Genomic DNA, 12,895 nt, shown 5'->3' on the forward strand with positions numbered 1-12,895 from the left:
TGAAGCAAAAATAACATGCCTTTGGGCGTATTCAAACTCAATTCATTAAAATATTCCCTTTAAAAGAGAATTTTTTTTTTTTTTTAGAACAATTGTGTATGGATAATGATTCTGATCAGTCATTGATACAAGATAACAATACCTGCAAACAAATAGCCATATACCGTAATAACATGGACTTCTCACTGAAATCCTCCAGTGTTCATCCACCACTCTTCTACAAGGAAATCTATACTGAACAAAAATATAAAAGCAACATGCAACAATTTCATTGATTTGACTGATTTGCAGTTAATGAGGAAATCAGTCAATTGAAATAAATTCATTAGACCCTAATCTATGGATTTCACATGACTGGGATTACAGATATGCATCTGTTGGTCACAGATACCTTAAAAAATGGGCCTCGAACTCGTCACGGTATTTTTGTGCATTCAAATTGCCATCGATAAAATGCAACTGCGTTTGTTGTCCGTAGCTTATGCATGCCCCATAACCCCACCACGGGGCACTGTTCACAACGTTGACGTCAGCAAACCACTCACCCACACAACACCATACAAGGTTTGCAGTTGTGAGGCCGGTTGGACGTACTGCCAAATTCTCTAAAACATTGTAGGCAGCTTAGGGTAGAGAAATTAACATTCAATTCTCTGGCAACAGCTGTGGTGGACATTCCTGCAGTCAGCATGCCAATTGCATGCTACCTCAAATCTTGAGACATCTGTGGCATTGTATTGTGTGACAAAATTGCACATTTTAAAGTGGCTTTTTATTGTCCCTAGCACAAGGTACACCTGTGTAATGATCATGCTGGTTTAATAAGCTTCTTGATATGCCACACCTGTCAGGTGGATAGATTATCTTCGCAACGGAGGAACACTAACAGGGATGTAAACAAATTTGTGCACAAAATTGAGAAATAAGCTTTTTGTGCGTATGGAAAATGTCCGGGATCTTTTATTTCAGCTCATGAAACATGGGACCAACACTTTACACGTTGCGTTTATGTTTTTGTTCAGTATAGATACAGAAATCTAAGTTGCTGAGTACATCTAGCTGTATTAACACCAAGCAGCCAAAGTGCTGTTGTGTCAGTCTCTCCTGAGGTTATTCAGTCTCTCCTCCAGGTCAGCATCTGCATCTGCCAGAGCTGGCTGGGGTTCAGATTTCTTCCCACCTGCCACTGAGAGGCTACCTCCCGTGGATGGCAGATCTAAATGAACAGGAAGGAAATTATTTAAATAAATCAATAGGAACCGTGATGAAGAGATGACCAGCTGTATCACTACTATAGCATATTAGAGAAGTGAATGCAGTTTTAAATCTTACTAACTGCAAGCACAATAACTTCACTTTATTCCTTACTTGAGAGTTCGTCAGAGAGATTGAGACCCAGCTCGTCTAACACTTGGGACACAACAGCATCACTGAAAATAAAACAGAGTTAGTGTTTCCACATTTACCAGCTAACATAAGTATGCCAAAAATATAAATTGTACAATTTGAAATAACATTAACAAATAACGATGTCTTCATATTGAAGGTTTTCATTTTTAGATTTTTTTTTTATACTAAATCTGTATTTTGGATGTAAATTTTTTTTAAATTGCGATTTCACTTGGTCTTAAGAAACTTACCCCACCCGCAATAGACTTCTTCATGCACAGATAAAACATTAACAAAGGCTCCAAAAACATCAAAATACATCCTTTTAGAAATTACAATTCTCTCAGTATAGTTATTTTCCATTTTGTTGGACTAGAATGATAACTTCTCCATGTAGCTGGCGCATGCGCACACGGAAAAGTATCACGAGTTCAAAATGGAATTAAAAAAAAGTTTGGAATGACAGAATGTCATGTGTACAACATTTAAAGACTTACATCACTATACTGATAGTGTTGCCGTTTCTAATTAAGTGATAATGCCCGAGAAGCCAGTGTTTGGAGGATATATTGGCACGGGTGTTGTTAACCGTGCCAATATATCCTCCAAACACCGGCTTCTCGGGCATTATCACTTTTATACAACAGATTACCAACATATTCAAATCAAACTTTATTTTGATGAATTTATTCATACTATTTCATCCTTCCACAAGATATAGTCCCGAAACAAATCTAGGATTGCTACCCAAGCCGGCTGGTCGTTTGTTTTATTGGTTCGGTTGCCAGAGACCCAGTCGTTCAGTCTTTTTGATCTGTATCTATGGACGTGACCCAGTCGTTCATCCTAAATGTCCCATTGCCATACTGGCTGGCAACGTTATGACTTGCTTGCTAGTTTATTAAGCTGTTTTCTAGTTACATTTATTTGGATACATCCATAACACTGAGCTAATGAGGCAGGATTTTGCCTGGCATAGAAAATGTGCTCTCTCGTCAGGACATTGTTGTTTAGAGGAGCTAGCCAACATCACAGCTAACACGATCACTTTAAACTGAAGCTGGAAAGACTGCAAACTAGCTGCACTTAATTTCGTGTTACCTTTTTTAAATTCAAATTTCTTTGTATATATATATCCATAAAAATTATGCAAGCTAATTCATGATTTCTATTGGCTGAGAAACTGCCCGCCTCTCTCTCTCTCGACCCGACTCCTGACACGTTCATTACTATGGAACAGTTGGAGATCGAATTTGAATATTGAAACAATGTTGCAAATGTCGGAGACAGACACCAAGGTTTATACAAATCTCCGATGTTGAAAACTAAATGTTAGTCTAAAAGAAATGTGAGAATGTCTAGATTTTTATGGTGGAGATCAAGTTTATAACTTCCCTGCCTGGGCTGATGAGACAGTGGATTGCGCAGTCGAATGGAACAAGTAAATAGGCATTTTAACGTCATAGATTTAACCGGTGGTAACTTGTGGAATAGACACCGGCTGGAATGCACTTTTAACCAATCAGCATTCATGATTCATGTTTTATCTGTGCCTCTGCAGAATGAGCATTAGGAAGTCTATCGCCAGTGGGATAAGTTTCATAAAAAAAGTGAAATCGCAAAAAAAAAAGGTCTGGACACTTCTATGACATTACATTTAAAGTGTACCTATCCTTTAAAGGATTTGGCTGGAATTTCTCTGTCATGAACCCCCTACCTCTCTTCTTCATCATCCTCATCACCCATGGCATCATCTATGGCATCATTCATCATCTCCTCTTTCATGTCCATGATCTCACTCTGTCGTTCAAACTCCATCATGATCTTCTGAATCTGTGGCAACTTCATCTGTGTAGGGGAAGTGGATGTTATGTTGTGAGCCAATGGAATGTATGGGCACAATTCAACCGGGTCACAAAAATTACACCAAAAGTTTGAGGCTTTTTAAGTGTGTTACAGTTCTACTGGCAAGTTCTCTCGATACAGAATTGAATCGTGTTTTTAACAGGAATCATGAAACAATGAAAAGATACACACCTGTCTGTTCATGGTAGCCATGGCTTTGGTGACTCCTTTCATTGCCTGTGCCATGCTGTTGTTTGACTTGAGAGTCTGGATTTTCAGACTGACTGCCTGGATATTTGCCCTCATCATAATAAATTTCTTCACATAGTGCCTTGTGCGAACCAAGTCCTTCGCCATGATCTTGACAGCATCCTAGAATGGTGTGTGGATAAGTGTGAAACAATTGAAAATTATGCATGACAATTTACATAAAGGCGTGAAGTCTTTTTCCCTTTTAAACAGCCCCTTATATTTGTCCTCATTCTCTCACCATTTGTCCTTGTTTGGCCATTTTCTTAATGTCAGCTATTATTTTCTTCTCCTGCTGCTCCAGTCTTTGTCGCTCTCTGTCCAGATCTCTCATGGCTCGATTCAGTGCCCTCTGGTTCTGCCTCAGCATCTCCTCTGGGGTCTTCCTCTTCCCAAACAGGAACTCCATCTAATGTACAAAATTGGGAAAGAAAAGCAGGAAATAATTAGGCTACACATATCATCCAAATCCACCTCTCTTTCTTGTCAGTCATTATTACTTAGAATTTACAATGTGTCCGTTTTCCCACTAAACAGGCACTAATTTTCTGTACGTTTCATTTGTAAGATGGCTACATTATAAACATGAATTAGTGTAGGACAACTCCTTATCTGATCCATTTACTGTAGCTAGCTGGACTTTTTAACAAGCATCGTTTACGTGATTTATCAAATTCCCAGAATACAATAAACATGCATACTATGCATAGCTAAATGGGCTTGATTATGTAGACCTTTAAACTATTAGCTAGCTAGCTAGGTATGCTTGCTTCCTTGTTAGTTTAACGTTAGTAGCTAACATTAGCTGCTAGGTAGCTAACTACGAAGTTGAGTCATAGTAACAAGCTAGTTATTATTCAATTTTATGTTACAGTGTATGAAGTATTTCGTGGCGGGGCTGTTTAAGTCGCGATAATGACCACTGTTATGGAAAATAGCTACCGTTTGAGAGGTCTTCACCGGTTTTAAATCGGAAACAGACTCCCTATTTGCACAGATAGATGGATTTGTTTTCTTTTATGGACTTCCGCAGAAAGTTAGCTTCACTTCCGTCCTACTCCTAATCCGTGTCCTACTTCTACTCCTTCTCTTTCTTCTTCTCCTTCTTCTTGATTTGATTCTTCTTCTATGGCATAATGGCGTTCGCAACAATTAAATGTGCATTCCGCCACTTACTGTGCTGGTGGATAATAAGTATCCCAAAAAAGGAAAACATTTTAGGTAAAAAATAAATAAATAAAATATCATGCAAACTACCAAACAAAAATAAGTGAACTCAACAAAATCAACCTGCTTTTCTGTAAAAAAAAATATATAATTCTAATCAGGTCCCACCCAACACAGGCTCAGAAGCCTCCTGTGAGGGCGGGACATTTCCTAGCGACAAAAGTAATTGTAGTGCTTCCTGCTGTAAAGTCTTGGAGCCCCCAAAACGTATCAGCTGCAGATATAATGATATCCAGCTTATTGGACTTCTTAGACACAATTAATCACTATGGCTCTAAATGCCACAAAATCCACCTTCTTCACAATGAGTGTATCCAGATCACCCGATTGACTTAAAACACTAGCAACTGGTTGCAATGTATCCACCACCATATCTTCAACACTGTTGCCTCTTGCCCCTTCGACTCTCTTCACCTCCTCCACATAGGTGATCCGCTGCGCAGCCCAGATCCTTGACACCTCGACCTCCTTCACTCTAACAGGTCACTCAAGGATGTCCAGAATATGATCCCCACCACAGTTGCAACAATATACTTCTCCCGTCTGCAAACATGTGACACGTGATCATATCCTTTACAATTTTTACACTATAATGGTTTGGACATGCTCTCCCCGCATACCTCATATATCCATGCTTCACATATTCAGGCAGTCTCCTCAAACAACAATAATATCGACAGGCTTTTCTTCTTCCTTACATCTACCATACGGGTCAGGCGTGATGCACTGACCATTCCTGGGAATTTCTGACGAAGGTACTCATCATCTACAGTGCCAGTCAAAAGTTTGAACACATCTACTCATTCAAGGGTTTCTCTTTATTTGTACTATTTTTATACATTGTAGAATAATAGTGAAGACATCAAAACTATGATATAACACATATGGAATCATGTAGTAACCATAAAAGTATATTTTATATTTGAGATTCTTCAAAGTAGCCACCCTTTGCCTTGATGACAGCTTGGCACACTCTCAACCAGCTTCACCTGGAATGCTTTTCCAACAGTCTTGAAGGAGATCCCACAAATGCTGAGCACTTGTTGGCTGCTTTTCCTTCACTCTGCAGTCCAACTCATCCCAAACCATCTCAGTTGGGTTGAAGTCAGGTGATTGTGGAGGCCAGGTCATCTGATGCAGCACTCCATCACTCTCCTTCATCAAATAACTCTTACACAGCCTGGAGGTGTGTTTTGGGTCATTGTCCTGTTGAAAAACAAATGATAGTCCCACTATGCACAAACCATATTGGATGGCGTATCGCTGCAGAATGCTGTGGTAGCCATGCTGGTTAAGTGTGCCTTGAATACTAAATAAATCACAGTGTCACCAGCAAAGCACCCCACACCATCACATCTCCTCCTCCATGCTTCACGGTGGGAACCACACATGTGGAGATCATTCGTTCACCTACTCTGTGTTTCACAATGGCATTGAGGTTGGAACCAAAAATCTCAAATTTGAACAGTTGATGTTGACATGTGTCTGTTACTTGAACCCTGTGAAGCATTTATTTGGGCTGCAATCTGAGGTGCAGTTAATTGCCGATTTCTGAGGCTGGTAACTCTAATGAACTTATCCTCTCTCTTTGCTTATTTGAGCTGTTCTTGCCAAAATATGTACTTGGTCTTATACCAAATAGGGCTATCTTCTGTATACCAACCCTTCCTTAATTAACACAACACAACTGAATTGTCTCAAACGCAACCTTTTGTGACTAGGGGGCAGTATTTTCATTTTTGGAAAAATAACGTTCCCGTAGTAAACGGGATATTTTGTCAGGACAAGATGCTAGAATATGCATATAATTGACAGCTTGGGATAGAAAACACAAAATATTGTCTGTGAGTATAACAGAACTGATATTGCAGGCGAAAGCCTGAGAAAAATCCAATCCGGAAGTGACTCATGTTTTGAAAGCGCTGCGTTCCAATGTGTCCCTATTGAGCAGTGAATGGGCTTTCAACCAGATTACTCTTTCTCCGTATTCCCGAAGGTGTCTACAGCATTGTGACGTAGTTTTACGCATTTATGTTGAAGAATACCCATAGGCGGCTACATTGCGCAAGTGGTCACCTGATGCTCCCAGAGAGATTCTCGCGTAAAATACAGAGGTAGCCATTACTCCAATCGGTCCTACTGAAAAACTAATTGTCCCGATGGATATATTATCGCATAGATATTTGAAAAACACCTTGAGGATTGATTATAAACAACGTTTGCCATGTTTCTGTCGATATTATGGAGCTAATTTTGAATATTTTTCGCAGTTTTCGTGACTGCAATTTCCGGGCAATTTCTCAGACAAACAAAAATAATATTTTTGGAAAAAAGGAACATTTGCTATCTAACTGGGAGTGAAAACATCCGAAGCTCATCAAAGGTAAACGATTTAATTCGATTGCTTTTCTGATTTCCGTGACCAAGTTACCTGCTGCTAGCTGGATAAAATGCTATGCTAAGCTATCGATAAACTTACACAAATGCTTGTCTAGCTTTGGCTGTAAAGCATATTTTGAAAATCTGAGATGACAGGGTGATTAACAAAAGGCTAAGCTGTGTCTCAATATATTTAACTTGTGATTTTCATGAATAGGAATATTTTCTAGTAATATTTATGTCCGTTAGGTTATGCTAATTAGTGTCAGATGATGACAACACTCCAGTTCACGGGATGGGGTGTCACTAGAGGTTTTAAACGCTAGTAAATCTAAGTGCATACTCTTCAACCGAATGCTGCCCGCACCCTCCCGCCCGACTAGCATCACTACTCTGGGCGGTTCTGACTAAGAATATGTGGACAACTACAAATACCTAGGTGTCTGGTTAGACTGTAAACTCTCCTTCCAGGCTTGCATTAAGCGTCTCCAATCCAAACTTAAATCTAGAATCGTCTTCCTAGTTCGCAACAAAGCCTCCTTCACGATTGCTGCCTCGTAAAACTGACTATCCTACCGATCCTTGACTTCGGCGATGTCATTTTCAAAATAGCCTCCAACACACTACTCAGCAAACTGGATGTAATCTATCGCAGTTCCGTCCATTTTGTCACCAAAGCCCCATATACTACCCACCACTGTGACTTGTATGCTCTTGTTGGCTGGTCCTCACTACATGTTCATTGCCAAACCCACTGGCTCCAGGTCATCTATAAGTCTATGCTAGGTAAAGCCCCGCCTTATCTCAGCTCACTGGTCACCACAGCAACACCCACCTGTAGCACGAGCTCCAGCAGGTATATTTCACTCGTCAGCCCCAAAGCCAACACTTTCTTTGGCTGCCTTTCCTTCCAGTTCTCTGCTGCCAATGACTGGAATGAATTGCAAAAATCAATGAAGCTGGAGTCTTATATCTCCCTCTCCTAACTTTAAGCATCAGCTGTCAGAGCAGCTTACCAATCACTGTACCTGTACACAGTGTCATGATGCTGGCCTGTGGGTAAGGTTTAGATTAAAAGCTCTTTTTGTCTCATCAGACCACATGACCTTCTCCCATTCCTCCTCTGGATCATCCAGATGGTCATTGGCAAACTTCAGACGGGCCTGGACATGCGCTGGCTTGAGCAGGGGGACTTTGTGTGCGCTGCAGGATTTTAATCCATGACGGTGTAGTGTGTTACTAATGGTGAGACTGCTCCCAGCGCTCTTCAGGTCATTGACCAGATCCCGCTGTGTATTTCTGGGCTGATCCCTGACCTTCCTCATGATCATTGATGCCCCATGAGGTGAGATCTTGCATGGAGCCCCAGACCGAGGGTGATTGACTATCATCTTGAACTTCTTCCATTTTCTAATAATTGCGCTAACAGTTGTTGCCTTCTCACCAAGCTGCTTGCCTATTGTCCTGTAGCCCATCCCAGCCTTGTGCAGGTCTACAATTTTATCCCTGATGTCTTTACACAGCTCTCTGGTCTTGGCCATTGTGGACAGGTTGGAGTCTGTTTGAGTGTGGACAGGTGTCTTTTATACAGGTAACGAGTTAATACAGGTAATGAGTGGAGAACAGGAGGAATTCTTAAAGAAAAACTAACAGGTCTGTGAGAGCCGGAATTCTTACTGGTTGGTAGGTGATCAAATAATTATGTCATGCTATAAAATGCTAATTAATTACTTAAAAATCATACAATGTGATTTTTTAAATTTTTGTTTTAGATTCCGTCTCTCACAGTTGAAGTGTACCTATGATAAAAATTACAGACCTCTACATGCTTTGTAAGTAGGAAACACTGCCGATTTTGCAGGTTATCGAATACTTGTTCTCCCCACTGTATGCGTTGGTACTTAATGAATATGATGTCAGTTCGGTTGTCATCTGAGACATTCTCATCAATGATAGGATGACAAACTCAGTGGAAAGTCTACACATTATAGTTATCAGATTCACATGGTATGGTTGGGCAATTTAAATGTTTGAATATAAAATTATTGGTGAAAAGATTAAATGTAATTTTAGCTTCTAAATGAGAGATTTGGGTTTTCATATGGTTAGAGACATGGGTTATGAAACTATGAAAACACACCCTTCCCCCTCCACTATATAAAGCCCTTGACGAAAATGTAACCTCCTGTTCCGAGGATGTGAGGACGACGGTCCATACGTTAAAAGGACTAACATGTCAACTGTTCCGGGTACATTAGGATGACGATCCGATGTCAGAATGGTTCAGACAACTACAGAACGAAGCCAACCTCAGCGTGAGCTTTAGTTGCGAATGGTATGAACTTTGAACTCGCTACAGACAGAGTATCCCATCTACCACACAACGACGTTACTACAACGTATCAATTTACCAGCAGAGACATTCTTCAAAGGACTGTGTTGGGCAACACGGCCTTCCATCTACCACCAACCTACCAAAGCGCAGCTCAGAGTAAATATTGATTGCATTTTCCTTTTCCAAATGGGCGGTAATTTTAGAATGCATAAGCTACTGTATTTACGATAGCATGGTTTCTCCCTTTGTTCCTCAAGTCTTTCACTCAAACCCAGCATTTTCTTTTGTGTAACCAGCTGTCATATCTGTTCCGTCCGCTAGGGACGTTTTCCTTTGACGTAATTTGTAATCAAGGTATGATTCATTCAGTGTATATGTAATTCTGTGTGATTAGTTACGTATTTAATAAATAAATAATAAAACCCAATTTTGTATTGCTGATTCAACTTGTTAGCCAGGGTTCGTGCAGATAACCAAGAATTTACAACTTTCAGATGAGACTGAATTAAGGTGACGTTTAATATTGACTGCTATTGATGTAAAATATTACTAGGTCTTTAAGAGTTTATTCGGAAGATAACAGCTCTATAAATATTATTTTGTGGTGCCAGGACTTTCTAGTTAATTACATTTACATGATTAGCTCAATCAGGTAATATTAATTACAGAGAAAGGATTTTATAGAATAGCATGTCATATCACTTAATCCGGCATAGCCAAAGACATGACAACAGCCAATCTGTAAATAGCACACCCAATTACCTCATCCCCATATTGTTACTTATCTTGCTCTTTTGCACCCCAGTATCTCTACTTGCACATCAATCACTCGTGTTAATGCTAAATTGTAATTATTTCACCTCTATGGCCTATTTATTGCCTTACCTCCCTACTCTTCTACATTTGCACACACTGTACATAGATTTTTCTATTGTGTTATTGACTGTACATTTGTTTATGTGTAACTCTGTTTTTTTTGTCACACTGCTTTGCTTTATCTTGACCAGGTCACAGTTGTAATTGAGAACTTGTTCTCAACGTGCCTACCTGGTTAAATAAAGGTGAAATAAATTAAATAAATGGCATGCACCTGTTAATCATTATGATTTACACCTGGACTTCATTGGTATTTTATTAGGATCTCCATTAGCTATTGCGAAAGCAGCAGCTACTCTTCCTGGGGTCCACACAAAACATGAAACATAATACAGAATGACATAATACAAAACATCATTAGACAAGAACAGCTCAAGGACAGAACTGCATACATTTTACCTTCATAATTCCCAACTCACAGCTCCATTATTACAAGTGTCAATTATTTAATCCCATTAGTTAAATAGAGTAATTGCATTCCTCGTTTTACACAGTAATTATTTGATTGACTAAATGCTTATAATTTAGGTCTATTGGTAGTTATTTACACTATACACATATATCGTAAGTCTTAATAATTGCATAACAGTGCAAGTTAGATATGTTCATTATAGTCATACTGAGTGGGTGATGCAATGATTCGCTATCTTGCTGAATCCTCCAGAGGCACGCACAGAACCTGTTGCATTTATTTTTTACAGAAAACCACAGAACCACCACAGCAATATAGGCCTACACTCAGAAAAAAAGGTGTTATCTACAACCTATAAATATTATTCCGCTGTCCCCATAGGACAACCCTTTTTGTTCCAGGTAGAAACCCTTTTGTGCCAAAGGTTCCACAGAGGGTTCTACATGGAACCAAAAATACTTCTACCTGGAACCAAAAAGGGTTCTCCATTGCTGACAGCAAGAACCCTGTTGGAACCCCTTTCTCAGAGTGTACTCAACAAGTTTAGCCTGTTAAGTTTACACCATTTCATTCTGTACTCAAACATCTGCCTGGTATTCTCTCATTATCTAATTTGCTATCTTCTCATGTCTTTTCTTGGAACTCCATCCACACACACACAACTGTAGCATCTTGTTTACATTTCTCACATTTTAGGCATGCAGCTGAGGCATTCGATGGATCATGTTTCAGGAGAATGTACAGTGGGGCAAAAAAGTATTTAGTCAGCCATCAATTGTGCAAGTTCTCCCACTTAAAAAGATGAGAGAGGTCTGTAATTTTCATCATAGGTACACTTCAACTATGACAGACAAAATGAGAAAAACAAATCCAGAAAATCACATTGTAGGATTTTTAATGAATTTATTTGCAAATTATGGTGGAAAATAAGTATTTGGTCACCTACAAACATGCAAGATTTCTGGCTCTCACAGACCTGTAACTTCTTTAAGAGGCTCCTCTGTCCTCCACTCGTTACCTGTATTAATGGCACCTGTTTGAACTTGTTATCAGTATAAAAGACACCTGTCCACAACCTCAAATAGTCTAATGACTTTCAGTAACATGCAGGCGTCACACAGATGTTAGCCACACGGTGGAACTGCTGCCTTTGATTATTAACACGCAGGCGTCAAGCAGGCATTAGTAAGGTGTTTGTGTCATGTCAGTCAGACATTCAATGGTAGGCGGTTGCGGAGGCTTAATTCTAGCACATATCACCCCCTATAGAGGTGGTTTAAACTGTATTCTAATGTGGACTGCTTAAAGAACAGTATCAAGGGAAGTGCTTTATGCATGCTTAGTTCTTGAGTCTCTGGGGCCGCCGAGTGGAAATTTGAAATGGTAGTTATGGAACTCCCTCGCGAGGCTCCCTTTTTATGGGGAATAGTCCTCAATGAAACTGACGTTAGGCTAAATGTGAATAATTATACATTTGCCTCTGTTGGCCACCAAGTAGCCTATTAATGTATATGCCATTGTGGGCTACCATTTGATACAATAAATATGTTTAAATTACGATATCGCTGGAGTCATTGCACATCAATTTATACCACTTGTGTAGCCTATGTGGAGCTGGCAAACCAATTTAATTAAGAGCCTATAACTTCAGTTTAATATTGTTGTAGGCTTGCGTTATTATGTAATTATTAATGGACATATTTAGTTAATTATATTGGAAATGCACTATCGCAATTGCCGATCAGTTGTTAGAACACAATTAGATTGAAGGTAATAGGTGTCAGATTAGGCTACAGGTAAAACAAATTTAAAAAAATAAACACTGGCTGTTGTTGACAAGCATATTCAGTTCATATACATGTTATTAATATTGAATTCAGTGATTGAAATTATGACCCCATCCTCAGCGTATACCAGCAAGCTATTGGGAAACACAAACACTTCTTACCTCTTAATCGCCTCGCTATTCATGTTGAATAAATTAGTCTGTTAATTTGAACTAAGGAAGCTGCTAAATCGTTCAGTTCACATCTTGTCTAGGCTACTGTAGACCATCTGAAATTAGATCTAGGCCTATCAGGGGCTATTGGCTACCTGTCTCTAAGCAAACCATGGCAAAATTGAATTACAATCATAAACCCAGATTTTTGTCTGAAGCCAATGTCCATTGAAATTATAAATCA

At 39.4% G+C, this 12,895-nt stretch overlaps 1 protein-coding gene across 1 annotated transcript; it reads right to left on the reverse strand.

Moving 5' to 3' along the window:
- Positions 1 to 938: 938 nt before the first annotated feature.
- Positions 939 to 4,606, reverse strand: LOC112223968 (charged multivesicular body protein 2a). The gene is made up of 6 exons (XM_024387264.2): positions 4,426 to 4,606; positions 3,725 to 3,892; positions 3,427 to 3,606; positions 3,107 to 3,237; positions 1,369 to 1,430; positions 939 to 1,216 (listed from the first exon to the last, which is right to left on the reverse strand). Exons 2-6 carry the CDS (start codon positions 3,890 to 3,892, stop codon positions 1,095 to 1,097), a joined length of 663 nt encoding a protein of 220 aa, XP_024243032.1. The 5' UTR covers positions 4,426 to 4,606; the 3' UTR covers positions 939 to 1,094.
- Positions 4,607 to 12,895: the final 8,289 nt, after the last annotated feature.

This window comes from Oncorhynchus tshawytscha, linkage group LG25, assembly GCF_018296145.1.
Source record: "Oncorhynchus tshawytscha isolate Ot180627B linkage group LG25, Otsh_v2.0, whole genome shotgun sequence".
Lineage (NCBI taxonomy): Eukaryota > Metazoa > Chordata > Actinopteri > Salmoniformes > Salmonidae > Oncorhynchus > Oncorhynchus tshawytscha.